The sequence below is a fragment of the Girardinichthys multiradiatus genome, chromosome 23, assembly GCF_021462225.1.
Source record: "Girardinichthys multiradiatus isolate DD_20200921_A chromosome 23, DD_fGirMul_XY1, whole genome shotgun sequence".
Lineage (NCBI taxonomy): Eukaryota > Metazoa > Chordata > Actinopteri > Cyprinodontiformes > Goodeidae > Girardinichthys > Girardinichthys multiradiatus.
In genome coordinates this window covers 12942872-12960337 of record NC_061815.1, presented here as the reverse complement: position 1 = coordinate 12960337, position 17466 = coordinate 12942872, and the positions used below count along the sequence as shown (strand labels likewise).

Here is a 17466-nt window from a genome sequence, read left to right as displayed (position 1 = left end):
CATGTACTATAAATAAATTGCACGTGCAATAAGGGGGCATGTTGCGTGCGTTTTTTAAAGATGGCGCGTGCAATGGATAACAGGTGCAGACCGCCCTATGTAAATGAGGAAATTGCGTGTGCTACTGGCTGGAACAAGAGGAAAAGCAAACAGATCCTCTGCTGTGTTGCTAGAAATATGCAGGGATTGGTACGCTGCATCATTATAAATGATCCAGTTGCTGATTTTTTCCTTCTGTCCCGTTCGGCCCTTGCTTTTCTGGACTGTTACAGTTAGTTAACTTTTGTTGTGCTACTCAGCAGGTTTGTCATCTGCCCCAACGAGATTATTTCTCTTATCTTGCTCGACGTAACTCGCAACAAATTGGCCAATCAATATTAACAATATAAAGGACAAATATGTCTGTTAATTAATTTGTCTCCCTTGATCTTTTAATTCTTTTCGGAGACTCTCCAGGTTCTGTTTTTTTTTTTTTAGAGTGTATGTTTGAAGAATGTGGAGTTTATCATAAACAGCCACAATATTTAAGCCTGAACATAATATTAGCAACATAAAAATAGATTGTTGTAGGAGTTGGCAATCTGTATGCTATAGCTTTGCTAATTTGAAAACATAGCGTCACATAATTTCCTGCAAAACAATTATATCGAACATTTATGTACGTAACAATGAATTATTTTCCAATGATTTTGCGAAATTCGTTTTGTTTGTTTTGCCAATATTTTAATGATATAAAATGTGTTTGATTGTTTAAATTGTTTTTTGGTGGCACAAAATATTTTTTTACTGCATAAACAAAAACCTCCCCTGGCATATGTTCACATTTAAACAACATAATCAACCATAATTTTTCACCTGCTAAGAAGTGATTTTAGCATCCAGTTTGCAAATGAAGGATTTAATCTGCCTTATAATGTCTTTAGTTCTTTTCTATTAATTATACACGGCTCAATAAAATAAAGGGAACAGTCAAATAACACATCCTAGATCTGAATGAATGAAATATTCTCATTGAATACTTTGTTCTGTACAAAGTTAAATGTGCTGACAGCAAAATCACACAAAAATCATCAATGGAAATCAAATTTATTAACCAATGGAGGCCTGGATTTGGAGTCACACAGAAAATTAAAGTGGAAAAACACACTACAGGCTGATCCAACTTTGATGTAATGTCCTTAAAACAACTCAAAATGAGGCTCAGTATTGTGTGTGGCCTCCATGTGCCTCAATGACCTCCCTACAATGCCTGGGCATGCTCCTGATGAGACGGCGGATGGTCTCCTGAGGGATCTCCTCCCAGACCTGGACTAAAGCATCCACCAACTCCTGGACAGTCTGTGGTGCAACGTGACATTGGTGGATGGAGCGAGACATGATGTCCCAGATGTGCTTCAATGTCTTCATCTTGCAGGAACTGCTGACACACTCCAGCCACATGAGGTCTAGCATTGTCCTGCATTAGGAGGAACTCAGGGCCAACCACACCAGAATATGGTCTCACAAGGGGTCTGAGGATCTCATCTCGGTACCTAATGGCAGTCAGGCTACCTCTGGCGAGCACATGGAGGCCATGCGGCCCTCCAAAGAAATGCCACCCCACACCATTACTGACCCACTGCCAAACCGGTCATGCTGAAGGATGTTGCAGGCAGCAGATCACTCTCCACGGTGTCTCCAGACTCTGTCACATCTGTCACATGTGCTCAGTGTGAATCTGCTTTCATCTGTGAAGAGCACAGGGCGCCAGTGGTGTTGTGCTGTGAGCACAACCCCAATTTGTGGACGTCGGGCCCTCATACCATCCTCATGGAGTCAGTTTCTAACCGTTTGTGCAGACACATGCACATTTGTGGCCTGCTGGAGGTCATTTTGCAAGGCTCTGGCAGTGCTCCTCCTGTTCCTCCTTGCACAAAGGCGGAGGTAGCGGTCCTGCTGCTGGGTTGTTGCCCTCCTACAGCCTCCTCCACGTCTTCTGGTGTACTGGCCTGTCTCCTGGTATCACCTCCAGGCTCTGGACACTACGCTGACAGACACAGCAAACCTTCTTGCCACAGCTCGCATTGATGTGCCATCCTGGATGAACTGCACTACCTTAGCCACTTGTGTGGGTTGTAGAGTCCGTCTCATGCTACCATGAGTGTGAAAGCACCACCAACATTCAAAAGTGACCCAAACATCAGCCAGAAAGCATAGGTACTGAGAAGTGGTCTGTGGTCCCCACCTGCAGAACCACTCCTTTATTGAGTGTGTCTTGCTAATCGCCAAATATTCCCCCCTGTTGTCTATTCCATTTGCACAACATCATGTGAAATTGATTGTCAATCAGTGTTGCTTCCTAAGTGGACAGTTTGATTTCACATAAGTTTGATTTACTTGGAGTTGTATTGTGATGTTTAAGTGTTCCCTTTATTTTTTTGAGGAGTGTATTATCAACATCAAAGCACAGTGGGTCTTTTGCATGATGTGCATTTACAGGCTGTGCGCGCTTCATCAGTTATGTGCGCGTTCAGCAGATGATCACTGACGGCGATGTTACGCTGAAATGATGTTGAATGAAGTGTTGCAAGGAGTTTTACCATAGGAGAAATATCATGGCTTTTGTTTGTGATTGGCTCCAAATCAGAGCTTAGATAATCCTACATAGAATCCTCTATTCTTATCTATTTTTAATATTTTTATTTTTGACAACCCAAACCTGTTGACACATGTACAGAAGATTCTCTCTCCCTGTCATCTGTCATTCTATCTATGCCTCCTTCTGACCAAAGTGACAGCAGACATTTTTATGTCCCAGTTTGCACCTGTATTTCAAACATGCTAAATCCACACGCAAAAATTGCGCCTGCAAACCGTTTCAGGCTTTGAAAATTGCATTGCGGGTGGCAAGGGATGACATTTGCATATCCTCCTCCCATGAATTTGGTCATTTGGATCATTATCATATGTTTTGCAAATTCATGAAGGCAGACACGCTAAAAAGTTTGCGCCCGCTGTTCCGCTGATTTTGCACACACAATCCAATTACCACCTCATGTGTAGATCAGCTTTGCTAATGCAAACAGGTTTGCATGCAGTTTTGTACACGCAAACCTTTTGAAGATGAGGCCCTATGTGTGGAGGAAACACTGCACATTCCCCTGAACACTTCATTCTCAGAAGTGAAACATGGTGGTGGCAGCGCCATGCTGTGGAGATGCTGTGGAGATGCTTCAGCTGGGACAGGAAAGCTAATCAGAGTTGATGGGAAGATGGATGGAGGTAAATGCAGGTCACACTGAAATGTATCTTGTTAGAGGCAAGAAAAGACTTGACACTAGGGTGGATGTTCAACTTCCAACATGACAACAACCCTAAACATACAGCCAGAGCTAAAATGGAATGGTTCAAGATCAAAGTGTATTCATTGGTTAGAATAGCTAAGTCAAAGTTCAAAGCTAAATCTGTTTAAAGTAAAATAGAAATAACCATTATAGACTCTCGGTCGGGTAATTCAGTTGTAACAGCAGCGAAGTGAATGGCAAATTGAAGCATGCAGATTCACACAAAGATAAAAAAATATGAAGAACGAAAATAATAATAAGAGACTGTACATTAATGGCAAAATTACAACATAATAAATATTTTGTAGTTATTAAAAATAGCATACTCAGATTCAAAGAAATTGTAACTGAGTAGGATCATTTAAAAAATGTACATGTGCATATATAATTGTGCATAAAAACAACAGACTGTCTAGAAATTAAAATGAAAAACAAAAACTGTTCAAATAACAGCAGGGATGAAAACAATTAATGAGTTTGTTGGGAGCAGTGATAGTTTTTAAGTGTAACAGCAGCTGGGACGAAGGATCTGCGATAACACTCTATTGTGCACCTAGGATGCAGCAGTCTGCAGAGAGATGTGCTGTTTACAGATGGTCTCCATCCAGTGTGACTTAGCTTGAGGTGTTTTGTAAGGGAAATGGGCAAAAATTTCAGTCTCAGGGTAAAGCTGGTAGACACACACCCCCAAAAGGCATACAGCTTTAACTGCAGGAAAAGGAGGTTTTATAAATTATTGATGTAGGCTGGGGAAGTGGAGTGCATACAAATACTCGCTTTTCAATTTTTTTATTCGTAAAAAGTTCTAAAATCCATTATGCAATTTTCCGGTTCATAGTTATTTGGCACTTTGTGTTTGTCTCACATGAAATTCCAATAAAATACATTGAAGTTTGTGTTTGCAATGTGACAAAATATTTACAGAAGTGGTGTCAGACCATTTACAAATCACCGTATCAAGCTAGAATAAAACAAAAAAGTTAATTTTGAGAATTGTTTTTCTTTTTGTATAATCCTTATGTTAAAAAATGTTCGTAATTGTTTTATCTCTGATTTGAGCTTTAAAAGGCTGTTAATCTGAAGCAAAGCCTACAGCAACTCAAATAAAAGTAGATATATATCATTGTGCTTAATTAAATTTTACTGCCCTATAATTATAATTTTGGTTGTCTATAAGAATACCCCCGGATATTCATTAATATTAAAGTAATTGACAGAGGAGGCAAACTGCACAGCAACCCACTGTTGCCTCCTTAGCTGTGGTTGCTGATGGAGTCTGTTTCACTTTGGGACTTAAATTTAGCACAACAATTAAACTTCTTTTAGCCTTCAGCGCAGCTCTGCCTCCAAGAGGGTGTTTGTGTTAATAAAACTGTGATCCGCTGACAACACAGGGGAAATTTAGTGCCACATGGTTGATAGATGTGAAAGAGAGAGCAGAAAAACACCTACCACTTTCCTAGAGACAAAACAGGCATGAGTCAGCAGCGACTGAAACAGATAAACATTCGAAACATCTTATAATTGCTGATTTGTATTGTTGTGATTACTGTGTATTAAATGTGCTTTCTGCATTGTTATTTATGTTATTCTTTTAAAAGGAGCGCATGCAATAAAACATGCTTTCATGTTTGATTTTTAGTACATTTCAAAGAGCGTCCCTACAACAGAGTGTGTGATCAGCCATGGAGCTGAGGGTGCAGGCAACTATGCAGGCAGTCGAATGTCAACCCGCTCCCACCACTCCACCACTGCCTCACATGCTTCCAGGTAGACCAAACACACACATTACAACCAGAACACAATAAAGCAAAGGACTGAGCAGTTAAATGGTACTGATGCAGAACACTTAATTAATCCATTTTATGGAGCCTGATAAGGGTCACAATGTTTGTTAACTTGAAAAGTTAAAAATGAATATCAAATTTTGATTTTGAACTCTGTAAGTCCAAAACAATGTCTAAAATAAAAATAAGTGATTCTAAAAATTATTCCGGTTTAAATGAAGGTTTGATTCAGTTTAGGTTTTTGTATTAAACGTTTTATATTTTGAGGTTCAACTTTTATATATTGTTTCATTTTTGACATTTTTTTATTTCAACTGTTTTACATTTTTCTCACCTTTAGATAATTTTGTTCACTTTGAAAAGAAATGTTCCAGCGTCACATCATGTAGTAGTTTTAACCAAGAGTGTTGTTTTGCTGGCATTTAGTGAAATGTTGGCTCAAGTGAACCCATCTCTGAAAACTCATTAAGAGCTTGGCCAGGCAGTTTTTTAATATTTAAGGAGCTCGGGTTGTTAATATCTTTTCTCCTCTCTCATTCTCATCAGAGTTGTGATATGACCGTATCTCACTGTCGATTAAGAATGGCAATGTGCAGTATGTAGAATGTAAGTGTCAGGAGAGGCCAAGTTTGCATGAAGCACTGCTGCTGATACTATGTGAGCGTACAAAATGTTAATACCAAAAACGTTTCTGAAAATCCTGTTCAATTTTTAATTTGTTCTTGTTTTCATGATGGTTTTGTGTGCCACGGGGCCCTTATTCTCAATTTTTAGATTAGTTCTCAGACTTCTTATCTAATTTAGTGTTAAATATTAGGTCATCATAGTGAGGGATTTTAACATTCATGTTGACACTGAAAGTGATAGCCTAAATATACCCTTTTATGCTAGCTTAGACTCAGTTGGCTTTGTACCCACTTTTGTCCTAATGCTCCAGACTGAAATATGGCATTAAGTGGAAAGAAATAAAAGTTTTCCTCCTAACCCTGTCCTGTCTGACCATTTTCTTTTTACCTTTAACTTTCATTTAACTGAGTACTCCACACCTGAAAGAATAGTATATCATTATTATAGTAGATCATTATCAGACAATGCTGTAACAACCTTTAAAAAAATCTGTTTCATTTTTATTTTACCCATTATCTCATTAAAACAGAGTGGAGGGCAGTAATTTCATTTCTTCCCTTTGACACATTGTTCATAATGTTACTTCCTCGTTGCATGGTGCACTAGACAATGTAGCCCCCTTGAAAAAGAAGGTACATAGGAGGCTGGCTCCCTGGTTTAAATCAGAGCTGCATATTTTAAAGCACAGTGTTAGGAAATTGGAGTTAAATTGGCGCTCTACACATCTAGAGGATTCCTACTTAATCTGGAAAAATAGCCTACTGTTGTACAGGTCCTTCTCAAAATATTAGCATATTGTGATGAAGTTCATTATTTTCCATAATGTCATGATGAAAATTTAACATTCATATATTTTAGATTCATTGCACACTAACTGAAATATTTCAGGTCTTTTATTGTCTTAATACGGATGATTTTGGCATACAGTTCATGAAAACCCAAAATTCCTATCTGACAAAATTAGCATATCATTAAAAGGGTCTCTAAACGAGCTATGAACCTAATCATCTGAATCAACGAGTTAACTCTAAACACCTGCAAAAGATTCCTGAGGCCTTTAAAACTCCCAGCCTGGTTCATCACTCAAAACCCCAATCATGGGTAAGACTGCCGACCTGACTACTGTCCAGAAGGCCACTATTGACACCCTCAAGCAAGAGGGTAAGACACAGAAAGACATTTCTGAACGAGTAGGCTGTTCCCAGAGTGCTGTATCAAGGCACCTCAGTGGGAAGTCTGTGGGAAGGAAAAAGTGTGGCAGAAAACGCTGCACGAGAAGAGGTGACCGGACCCTGAGGAAGATTGTGGAGAAGGGCCGATTCCAGACCTTGGGGGACCTGCGGAAGCAGTGGACTGAGTCTGGAGTAGAAACATCCAGAGCCACCGTGCACAGGTGTGTGCAGGAAATGGTCTACAGGTGCCGCATTCCCCAGGTCAAGCCACTTTTGAACCTGAAACAGCAGCAGAAGTGCCTGACCTGGGCTACAGAGAAGCAGCACTGGACTGTTGCTCAGTGGTCCAAAGTACTTTTTTCGGATGAAAGCAAATTCTGCATGTCATTCGGAAATCAAGGTGCCAGAGTCTGGAGGAAGACTGGGGAGAAGGAAATGCCAAAATGCCAGAAGTCCAGTGTCAAGTACCCACAGTCAGTGATGGTCTGGGGTGCCGTGTCAGCTGCTGGTGTTGGTCCACTGTGTTTTATCAAGGGCAGGGTCAATGCAGCTAGCTATCAGGAGATTTTGGAGCACTTCATGCTTCCATCTGCTGAAAAGCTTTATGGAGATGAAGATTTCATTTTTCAGCACGACCTGGCACCTGCTCACAGTGCCAATACCACTGGTAAATGGTTTACTGACCATGGTATCACTGTGCTCAATTGGCCTGCCAACTCTCCTGACCTGAACCCCATAGAGAATCTGTGGGATATTGTGAAGAGAACGTTGAGAGACTCAAGACCCAACACTCTGGATGAGCTAAAGGCCGCTATCGAAGCATCCTGGGCCTCCATAAGACCTCAGAAGTGCCACAGGCTGATTGCCTCCATGCCACGCCGCATTGAAGCAGTCATTTCTGCAAAAGGATTCCCGACCAAGTATTGAGTGCATAACTGTACATGATTATTTGAAGGTTGACGTTTTTTGTATTAAAAACACTTTTCTTTTATTGGTCGGATGAAATATGCTAATTTTGTGAGATAGGAATTTTGGGTTTTCATGAGCTGTATGCCAAAATCATCCGTATGAAGACAATAAAAGACCTGAAATATTTCAGTTAGTGTGCAATGAATCTAAAATATATGAATGTTAAATTTTCATCATGACATTATGGAAAATAATGAACTTTATCACAATATGCTAATATTTTGAGAAGGACCTGTATAAAAAGATGCTTTGCCAAGTCAGAACAGCTTATTTCTCATCATTAATAGAAGAGAACAAGAATAATCCTAGGTTTCTTTTTAGTACAGTTGCCAAACCTACACAGAGTCATAGCTCTTTTGAGCCATCCATTCCCTTAGCTCTCAGCAGTCATGATATCATGGAATTTTATAAACAAAATTCATTCTATTAAAAATAAAATCATTGGCATCCTCCAGAACATGATTACTTCAACATCAGCAAGTGAGACAACATTGGAGGTAACTGTAGAACCTGATCTGTGTTTGAACTGTTTTGATCAAGTGGAGCTTCCTGAGTTATCAGAAATATTAGCTTTATCTTAACCTTCAACTTGTATGTTAGACCCAATCCCAAACAAATAATTTATGGAAGTATTCCCTCTGATTACCAGCCCCATTTTAGATTAATCTATCCTTAGTAAATAAATATGTACCACAAGCTTTTAAGGTAGCTGTAATTACCTTCTCCTGATCATGATGACTTAACAAATTACAGACCTATATCCAATCTTCTGTTTTTATCTAAAATTATTGAGAAAATAGTTGCTAATAAAGTGTGTGAGCATTTACACAGCAATGATCTGTTTGAAGGTTTTCAGTCAGGTTTCAGAGCTCATCATAGAACTGAAACAACTCTGCTGAAAGTCACTAAATATATTCTTATGGCCTCAGATAATGGACTTGTGTCTGTACTTGTCCTCTTAGATCTCAGTGCTGCATTTTATACAGTCAATTCAATTCAGTTTTATTTATATAGCGCCAATTCACAACACATGTCATCTCAAGGACCTTTAACAAAAGTCAGGTACATACATTCCAATTAATCCTAACCATTGAACAGTGCAGTTAGATTCAGTTATTTATTCAAATTGGATAAAAGGTTTTTCTATCTAAGGAAACCCAGCAGATTGCATCCAGTCAGGGATTTGTAGCATTCACTCCTCCTGGATGAGCATGTAGAGACAGTGGACAGTCACTGGCGTTGGCTTTGCAGCAATCTCTCATACTGAGCATGCATGTAGCGACAGTGGAGAGGAAAAACTCCCTTTTAACAGGAAGAAACCTCTAGCAGAACCAGGCTCAGTGTGAGCGGCCATCTGCCATGATCGACTGGGAGTTTGAAAGAACAGAGCAGAGACACACAAAGAATACAGAAGCACTGATCTAGGAGTACTTTCTATGGGAAGGAAAAGTAAATATTAGTGGATGTAGCTCCTTTAGTCGTTTCATCTAGAAAGAAAGAACAGATAAACTTTGAGCCCGTTTTCAAGGATAGAGTCTGAAAGAGAGCACATTTAATTAGTTACAGTAAAAGCTCAGTCAATTGCTACATCTAGGAGAGAGAAAGGGTTAAACACTAAAAGACAGGGCTATGTGGATCATTGGTAGAGGGTGAGCATTAAGTTGTTGCCAGCAGAAGCTTGGACAATGCCCCTCTCCAGAAAGGTGTCACAGGTAGACACAGAGCCAGGCCAGGTGTAGCTTCTAGGAAGAGAAAAGAGAGAGAACATAAAGTTAAAAACTGAAATAACAGCAAATAATTCAAAATTGGAGAGTAGTGTGAGAATGTAGCGAAGAGGACGAAAGTGGTCATTATGTCCTCCAGCAGCCTAAGCCTATAGCAGCATAACTACAGAGATAGTTTCAGTTTCAGTTTATTTATTTATTTAGTGCTTATTTACAACAATGCCGTCTCAAGGCACCCCACAAAGGGTCCTGAACGGCGCAGAGCCGCCAGGGAGGCCAGACCAAACCACCGAGTGTCAGAGCCCGGCCATCCCAGAACAAGCCACGTGTAGGGGCACTAAGTAAAATAATAAACTGATAAAGTTTGTCCATCTAGAACCCACTGATGGTCATTGTTATACTAAAAACCACAACGATTGGGATACCTCTCTCTGTCTGACTGATTATAACCATTGGAAAAGAGAAGGGCTCATACAGGTAGCAGAAATGGAGGGTGTGTTTGCACCTCAACCATAACTGAGCTGGTCAGGCTAAACCTGACTTCCCCTTACTCCATCCAACAGGGAGGGAGGAAGGCGGAGGTAAAAAAATAAAGAAGATAACCCAAGCCACTCTAACTATAAGCTTTATCAAAAAGGAACGTTTTAAGCCTAGCCTTAAAAGTAGACAGGGTGGTTCAGCTGGTTCCACAGGAGAGGAGCTCGATAACTAAAGGATCTGCCTCCCATTCTACTTCTAGAAGCTCCAGGAACCACCAGTAAACCTGCAGTCTGAGAACGAAGTGCTCTGTTAGGTACATATCGAACAATCAGATCTCTGATGTATGATGGAGCTAAATCATTAAGGGCTTTATATGTGAGGAGGAAAATTTTAAATTCTATTCTGGATTTAACAGGGAGCCAATTAAGGGAAGCTAAAATAGGAGAAATATTATCTCTCTTTTTAATTTTCATCAGAACTCTTGCTGCAGCATTTTGAATCAGCTGAAGGCTTTTAACTGCATTTTGTGGACATCCTGATAGTAAAGAATTACAATAGTCCAGCCTTGAAGTAACAAATGCATGGACTAGTTTTTCAGCGTGACTGCTGGATAGGATATTTCTAATTTTGGCAATGTTCTGGAGATGAAAGAAGTAAATCCTAGAAACCTGTTTAATATGGGATTTAAATGACATGTCCTGGTCAAAAATAACACCAAGGTTTTTTACTTTATTACCAGAGGTCAATTTAATGCCATCCAGGTTAAGTGATTGACTAAGCAGTTTCTTTTTTAAAGACTCCGGTCCAAAGACAACAACTTCTGTCTTGTCTGAATTTAGAAGCAAAAAATTTAAAGTCATCCAAGTTTTTATGTTTTCAAGACATGCTTGTAGTCTATCTAACTGGTTGGGCTCATCAGGATTTATGGATAAGTAAAGCTGAGTATCATCAGCGTAACAGTGAAACTTTATTCTATGCTGCCTGATAATTTGACCTATTGGAAGTATATATATAGTAAAGAGAATTGGCCCAAGTCCTGAACCCTGTGGTACTCCACAAGTAACACTGGAGTTTGAATAAGATTTATTATTTTTAAGAACAAACTGTAATCTGTCAGACAGATAAGATTTAAACCAGCCTAGCGCTGTTCCCCTGATCCCTACAGCATATTCCAGCCTTTCTAAGAGAATATTATGATCGACTGTATCAAATGCAGCACTGAGATCTAAGAGGACAAGTACAGACACAAGTCCACTATCTGAGGCCATAAAAATATCATTAGTGACTTTCAGCAGAGCTTTTCAGTGCTATGATGAGCTCTGAAACCTGACTGAAACTCTTCAAACAGGTAATTTCTGTGTAAATGCTCACACATTTGGTGCAGCCAGAACAACCTTGAGCTCAACGCTCTAAAGACAGTGGAGATGGTTGTGAACTTCAGGCAGAACCCATCCCCACCTGCCCCCATCACCCTCTGTGACTCCACAATTGATACTGTGGAATCTTTCCGCTTCCTGGGAACCATCATCTCCCAGGATCTCAAGTGGGAGCCAAACATCAGCTCCCTCATCAAGAAAGCCCAGCAGAGGACGTTCTTCCTGCGGCAGCTGAAGAAATTCAACCTGCCAAAGACTATGATGGTGCACTTCTACACAGCCATCATTGAGTCCATCCACACCTCCTCCATCACCATTTGGTACGCCGCTGCTACAGCCAAGGATAAGGGCAGGCTGCAGCGTGTCATTCGGTCTGCTGAGAAGGTGATTGGCTGCAGTCTACTGTCACTCCAGGAACTGTACACCTCCAGGACCCTGATGCGGGCAGGGAAGATTCTGGCTGATCCCTCCCACCCTGGTCACAGAGTCTTTGAGACTCTCCCCTCTGGCAGGAGGCTGCGGTCCATCTGGACCAAAACCTCACGCCACAAGAACAGTTTTTTCCCATCTGCCACCAGCCTTGTTAACAAAGCCCAGAAACCACCCTGACACTCCCTTTCCCCCACACCCCCCCTTTTTTGCTGACAGGACACTTGTAACTCGCAACTCTATGCGTTACATTAACGCTCAGCTTGGACTCCTGCTTTACTTGCACTGCCATACTTGCACAATGATCATCTGCACTATTATACTGCTCTCACATCCAATACTGCTCTATATTTACTCTCACTCACTTAAAACTGTGCACATATATTTATATTATATTGTAGATATGTTTATACTGTTTAATTTGTATTGTATTGCACCGACTATGCCAAAACAAATTCCTTGTATGTCCAAAAACGTACTTGGCAATAAAGCTTTCTGATTCTGATTCTGATTAGCAACTATTTTTTCAAGAATTTTAGATAAGAATGGAAGATTGGATATAGGTCTGTAATTTTTCAAGTCATCTCGATCAATCGAAGGTTTCTTAAGTAAAGGTTTAATTACATCTACCTTAAAAACCTGTGGTACATATCCATATTATTAAGGATAGGTTAATCATACCTAAAATTGGCCTGGTAATCAGTAGGAACACTTCCTTAAATAATTTGGTTGGGATTGGGTCTAACATACAAGTTGAAGGTTTAGATGAAGCTAATATTTCTGATAACTCAGGAAGCTCCACAGGATAAAAACAGTCCAAACACAAATCAGGTTCAGCAGTTATTTCCAATGTTGTCTCACTTGCTGAGGATGAAGTAATCATCTCTGGGAGTATGTCAAAGATTTTCTTTTTAATAGAATCAATCTTATTTTGGAAAAATCCCATAAAGTCATGACTGCTGAGAGCTAAGGGAATGGATGGCTCAACAGAGCTATGACTCTGTGTAAGTTTAGCGACTGTACTAAAGAGAAACCTAGGATTATTCTTGTTCTCTTCTATTTATGATGAGACATAAGGTATTCTAGCTTGGCGAAGTGTCTTTTTATACAACAGTAGGCTATGTTTCCAGATTAAGTAGGAATCCTCTAGGTGTGGAGAGCACAATTTTCTCTCCAATTTTCTGACATTGTGCTTTAAAGTACCCAGATCTAAATTAAACCAAGGAGCCTGCCTCCTGTGAATAATTACTTCTTTTTCAAGGGTATTTTATTGCCCTCCACTGTGCCTTTCTGTGATAATGAGGAAATTAAAAGTGGAACAGATTCTTTAAAGGTTGTTTCAGCATTGTCTGATAATGATCTACTATAATGAAATGTTTCAGCATTGTCTGATAATGATCTACTATAATGAAATTTGATTTCATGTGTGGAGTACTTGGTTAAATTAAACTCAAAGGTTATTAAGAAATGGTCAGACAGGACAGGGTTATGAGAAAATATTGTTATGTCTTTACACTCAATGCCATATGTCAGCACAAGGTCCAGAGAATGAAGACAAAGGTGAGTAGGTTTGTTAATGTTTTGTGCAAAGCCAATTGAGTCTAAGATAGCATTAAACGCTATATTTAGGCTATCACTTTCAGTGTCATCATGAATGTTAAAATCCCCCACTATAATAACCTTATCTGTATTTAACACTAAATCAGATAAAAGGTCTGAAAACTGATCTAAAAATTGAGAGTAAGAACCTGGTGGATGGTACAAGACAACAGTCGATCACAATATTTTCTTAGAAAGGCTGGAATATGCTGTAGGGATCAGGGGAACAGCACTGGGCTGCTTTAAATCTTATTTGTCTGACAGATTCCAGTTTGTTCTTATAAATAATAAATCTTATTCAAACTCCAGTGTTACTTGTGGAGTACCACAGGGTTCAGTGCTTGGGCCAATTCTTTTTACTTTATATATGCTTCCAAAAGATAAAATTATCAGGCAGCATGGGATGTTTCCCTCTCACGAACTGATGGGCTGGGGCTGCTGGCGCTGGCTGAATGGTTGGGCGGGCTTGGCAGTGTGCTGCTCTGCTAGCTGTTGTGTCTGGGGGGGATCGAGGCAGCGAGCTAGAGGATGGCGTGGGGGGCCTGCAGCATGTGGGGTGGGGGGTTGTGTCCTCTTCTTGGATGTGGGGTCACCGGCATTTGGATCGGCTGAGTGGCGGTGGTCTGACAGCAGTTGAGCCCAGGGATAATGTTTCTCCCTGGGCTCATTGCAATGGGAGTGATGTGGTGTGTCTGTGTGGTTGCGGAGGTGTGGTGGGAGAAGCCGGCCCCGAATGCTCGCCGCTGGAAGGGGACCTCTTGCCGGGTGAGTTTTTCCTGTCTTGGTGTGGGGTCCGGAGTTCCTTTTTGGACATGGTGCTCGAGGGTGTCTGCCCTGTTGCACTTGTGGGTGGGGACTGGGGTAGCGCTGCACGGGGCCCTTGCGTTGCCGTCGCAGCACGCTGTGTGGTGGGGGCAGGATAAGGTGGGGCTGTGCGTGGAGCTTGCACTGTGTGGTTGTCACTTTGTCGGCTTTTCGGGGATGAAGCTCACCTGTGGGGGTGTGCCTATGTACTGTAGGCAGGGGATTCATGGTGTTTGGGCTCGGGGGAATGTGTTCGATATCTGTGTCCTGGTTGGGGTAGCTCTGTGGGGAAATTCATGTTGGGGTTCATTGGGGGTGGGGGGCTCATGGGGTTAGGATTGGAATTCATTGGGGGGTTTGGGACTATTTTATTCTGTGGCGGCTATGGTTGGTGGGCCAGTTTGGACCATGTAGACCCCTCGTTTGTACATGGCCCCCTCTACAGATGAGGACGGGGGTCATTGGGGACTAGGGTCGGGGCGGCTGGGGCGGGGTCAGATTGAGGCACGAGCCCAGGCTAGCCCAGACCAGGTTCAGGGCTTGTCGCTGCAGCTCCCTGGGGCTTCTGCATTTTGGCTGCTGGGTGGTTCCCCTGGCACTCTCCCCTGCTCTTCTCTGGGGCGTTGCAGTAGTCCCGGCGGTGGTTCTCCTGGGGTCCCTGTGCTCTGGGGTTCCTTTGGATGTCTGTGGCTCAGATCTCCTCCGTATCTGTCCCGGGTCCAGGTGGCCAGGTCTGTGGCTCCTCACACTCGCTATTGCATATTTTCATGGAGAAACTGTGTATACACAAGCGCGCTCACACTCAGACCCACAGGTGGTTAGATTCAGGTGTTAACAGATACTCAAATATTCTATATTGAGCTGCATTTACCACTTGCATTCATAAGTACCGTGCACTTTTTGGTTAAAAAGCTGTTAATATGAATGTTTCTGCAGGTGTAGAAGCAAGCAGGGCATTATCTTGTATTCTCTTCATCCTTCTTTCTTTCCTCCATTCTTTTCTCCTTTTCTCCCCTTTTCCTTTTTGCCCCACCTCTCTTTCGTGCTTATTTTTTTCCTTTTTATTTCTGTATCCGTGTACATAACAATTGAAATAATCCCAAAGCAGTTTCTAATAAAGTTTGTTTTATAAATATCAAGCAGAGCTTTAAAGTGTTAGTTGTAATGCTCCACTGAAAAAACATCTTTTGGCCTTTGTCTTGATACTCAGACAACAATTCTGAGCGCTACTCTGCCAGACAGGACACGGTTAAAAAAAAACATAATAATAATAAATAAAAAATAAATAAATTCCGATTTCCTAACTCCAGCATTTGCCGTTTTGGACTCACCGTACACCGTCAGACACTTTAAATCTCAAAATTCCCAGCGCCCCGAGCGCAAAATGAATCAACACGTGCCAGACGTGTGAAACACGCTGCAGGACCTCCCGACACATAAGCTTTGATTTAAAAAAGCCCCTGACGCTCAAATCGCGTTCGGTCTGAGCGCACCATTACACTTTTCTGGAGGGGGGCATTGGCTAAGCTACTGCTGCCAACAACTTAATATTCACCTTCTACAGATTACACCTGGCCCTGTCTTTCAGTATTCAATGATGTCTCTCTCCTAGACATAGCAATGTGAGCGTAAATGAGTTCTGCGCGAGGGAAATAGAGTCCCGCACAGGCGAAAATGAGAGCAACTCATGCAGAATTTATTTGATCGCTGATTGATCCGGCTTTTTTTGCCGCCCGCTCAAGAAACTTTAACCTGCTCGCTCGCTCACTCGCCATTAATCTTTTTGGGAGTAGATGGGCGTATTCAGTTACAACCAACACATTTGGTTACAAACTCCGTCCTCTGTGATTGTCCACCTGAAGAAGAAGAAAAAGTAGGTGAAGAAGACAACAACTATCTGGAGGTAAGCTTCCTATTTCTTACAATGTATAATATTCTGTACATATTGGGTGTAACCCAGCTTATGATTTCCTTAGCACAACATCAGTTTAAATATTCTAGTAACTTACATTACCGCCACTATCTGCCAGTATCATGTAGTTGTTAAATGTCTTTTTTGTTATTTCTTTATGTCTGTATAACAGACACAGTTACAAAACTCTTCCAGGTGGGTAGTTGCCTTAAGGTGTTAAGAAGTGCCATGGCTAATGAAGCTGAACCATCTTCACAAAACTTTTAGCAATCCAGTTACTGCTCATTTATGCACTGTGGGCAGGTGCCAAGTCTTGCTGGAAAAGGAAATCAGCATCATCTGCATTAAGTTTGTCAACAGATAGAATCATGAAGTGTGCTGTAAAAATGTGGTAAGATTATTTAGCAATATGCCATTCTATTAAAGCTAAAGTAGGCAGTTCTGAGAAAACCATGGACTTAGCCTAAAAATTCAAAAAGTCAAGCACACCTATGAGTGTGATTGACACTGTCCTGGCTCTCATTGGTTGTTTCTGACTGGGAGCGGTGTATATCTGCAAATGGCAGTAGGACCACTGGGAGGAGCCAGAGGAGCTTGATTTTTTCACAGATCATCTGTCTCTTATTGTACAAGACAGTGACAGTTTTAACAAAAATGTAAAACCAAATTTCTACAAAAGTTACCTAATGCAGTTTTAAGATACTGTTTTATTGTTTCCAATGGCTGCACAGTGACAATAAAAACCAAAACATAATATCAATGTGACCACTAATATGTTCTACTGAAACCTTTGCAGATTGGATTATTTTCTGGCCCTGTGACTATGTAGAACATTTAGAACCTTTTTTAAAGTAAGTCAGTCAGTCATTTTCTATACCACTTCTTCCATAGTGGGCCGCAGGGAAGCTGGTGCCTATCTCCAGCAGTCAATGGGCAGGAGGCGGGGTACACCCTGGACAGGTCGCCAGTCTATTGCAGGGCAACACACAAACAACCATGCACACACTCATTCACACACCTAAGAGCAATTTAGTTAGACCAATCAACCTAACAGGCATGTCTTTGGATTGTGGGAGGAAGCCGGAGTACCTGGTGAGAACCCACGCTTGCACGGGGAGAACATGCAAACTCCATGCAGAAAGACCCCCGCTCAGGAGTCGAACCCGGGACCTTCTTGCTGCAAGGCAGCAGTGCTACCAACTGTGCCATCATGCAGCACTTTTTTAAATTAAAAAGTCAAAAAAGCATATACACATAAATAGAC

At 41.3% G+C, this 17466-nt stretch overlaps 1 protein-coding gene across 3 annotated transcripts in view; it reads left to right on the top strand.

The window, feature by feature from the left end:
* nrg2b (neuregulin 2b) overlaps positions 1-17466 on the top strand; it is a 147976-nt gene that overhangs the window by 116651 nt on the left and 13859 nt on the right. For all 3 annotated transcript variants that reach the window (XM_047354013.1, XM_047354014.1, XM_047354015.1), the window contains one exon: positions 4966-5093. In XM_047354013.1, coding sequence (XP_047209969.1) covers positions 4966-5093 — 128 coding nt within the window. The remainder of the gene's footprint in view (positions 1-4965; positions 5094-17466) is intronic.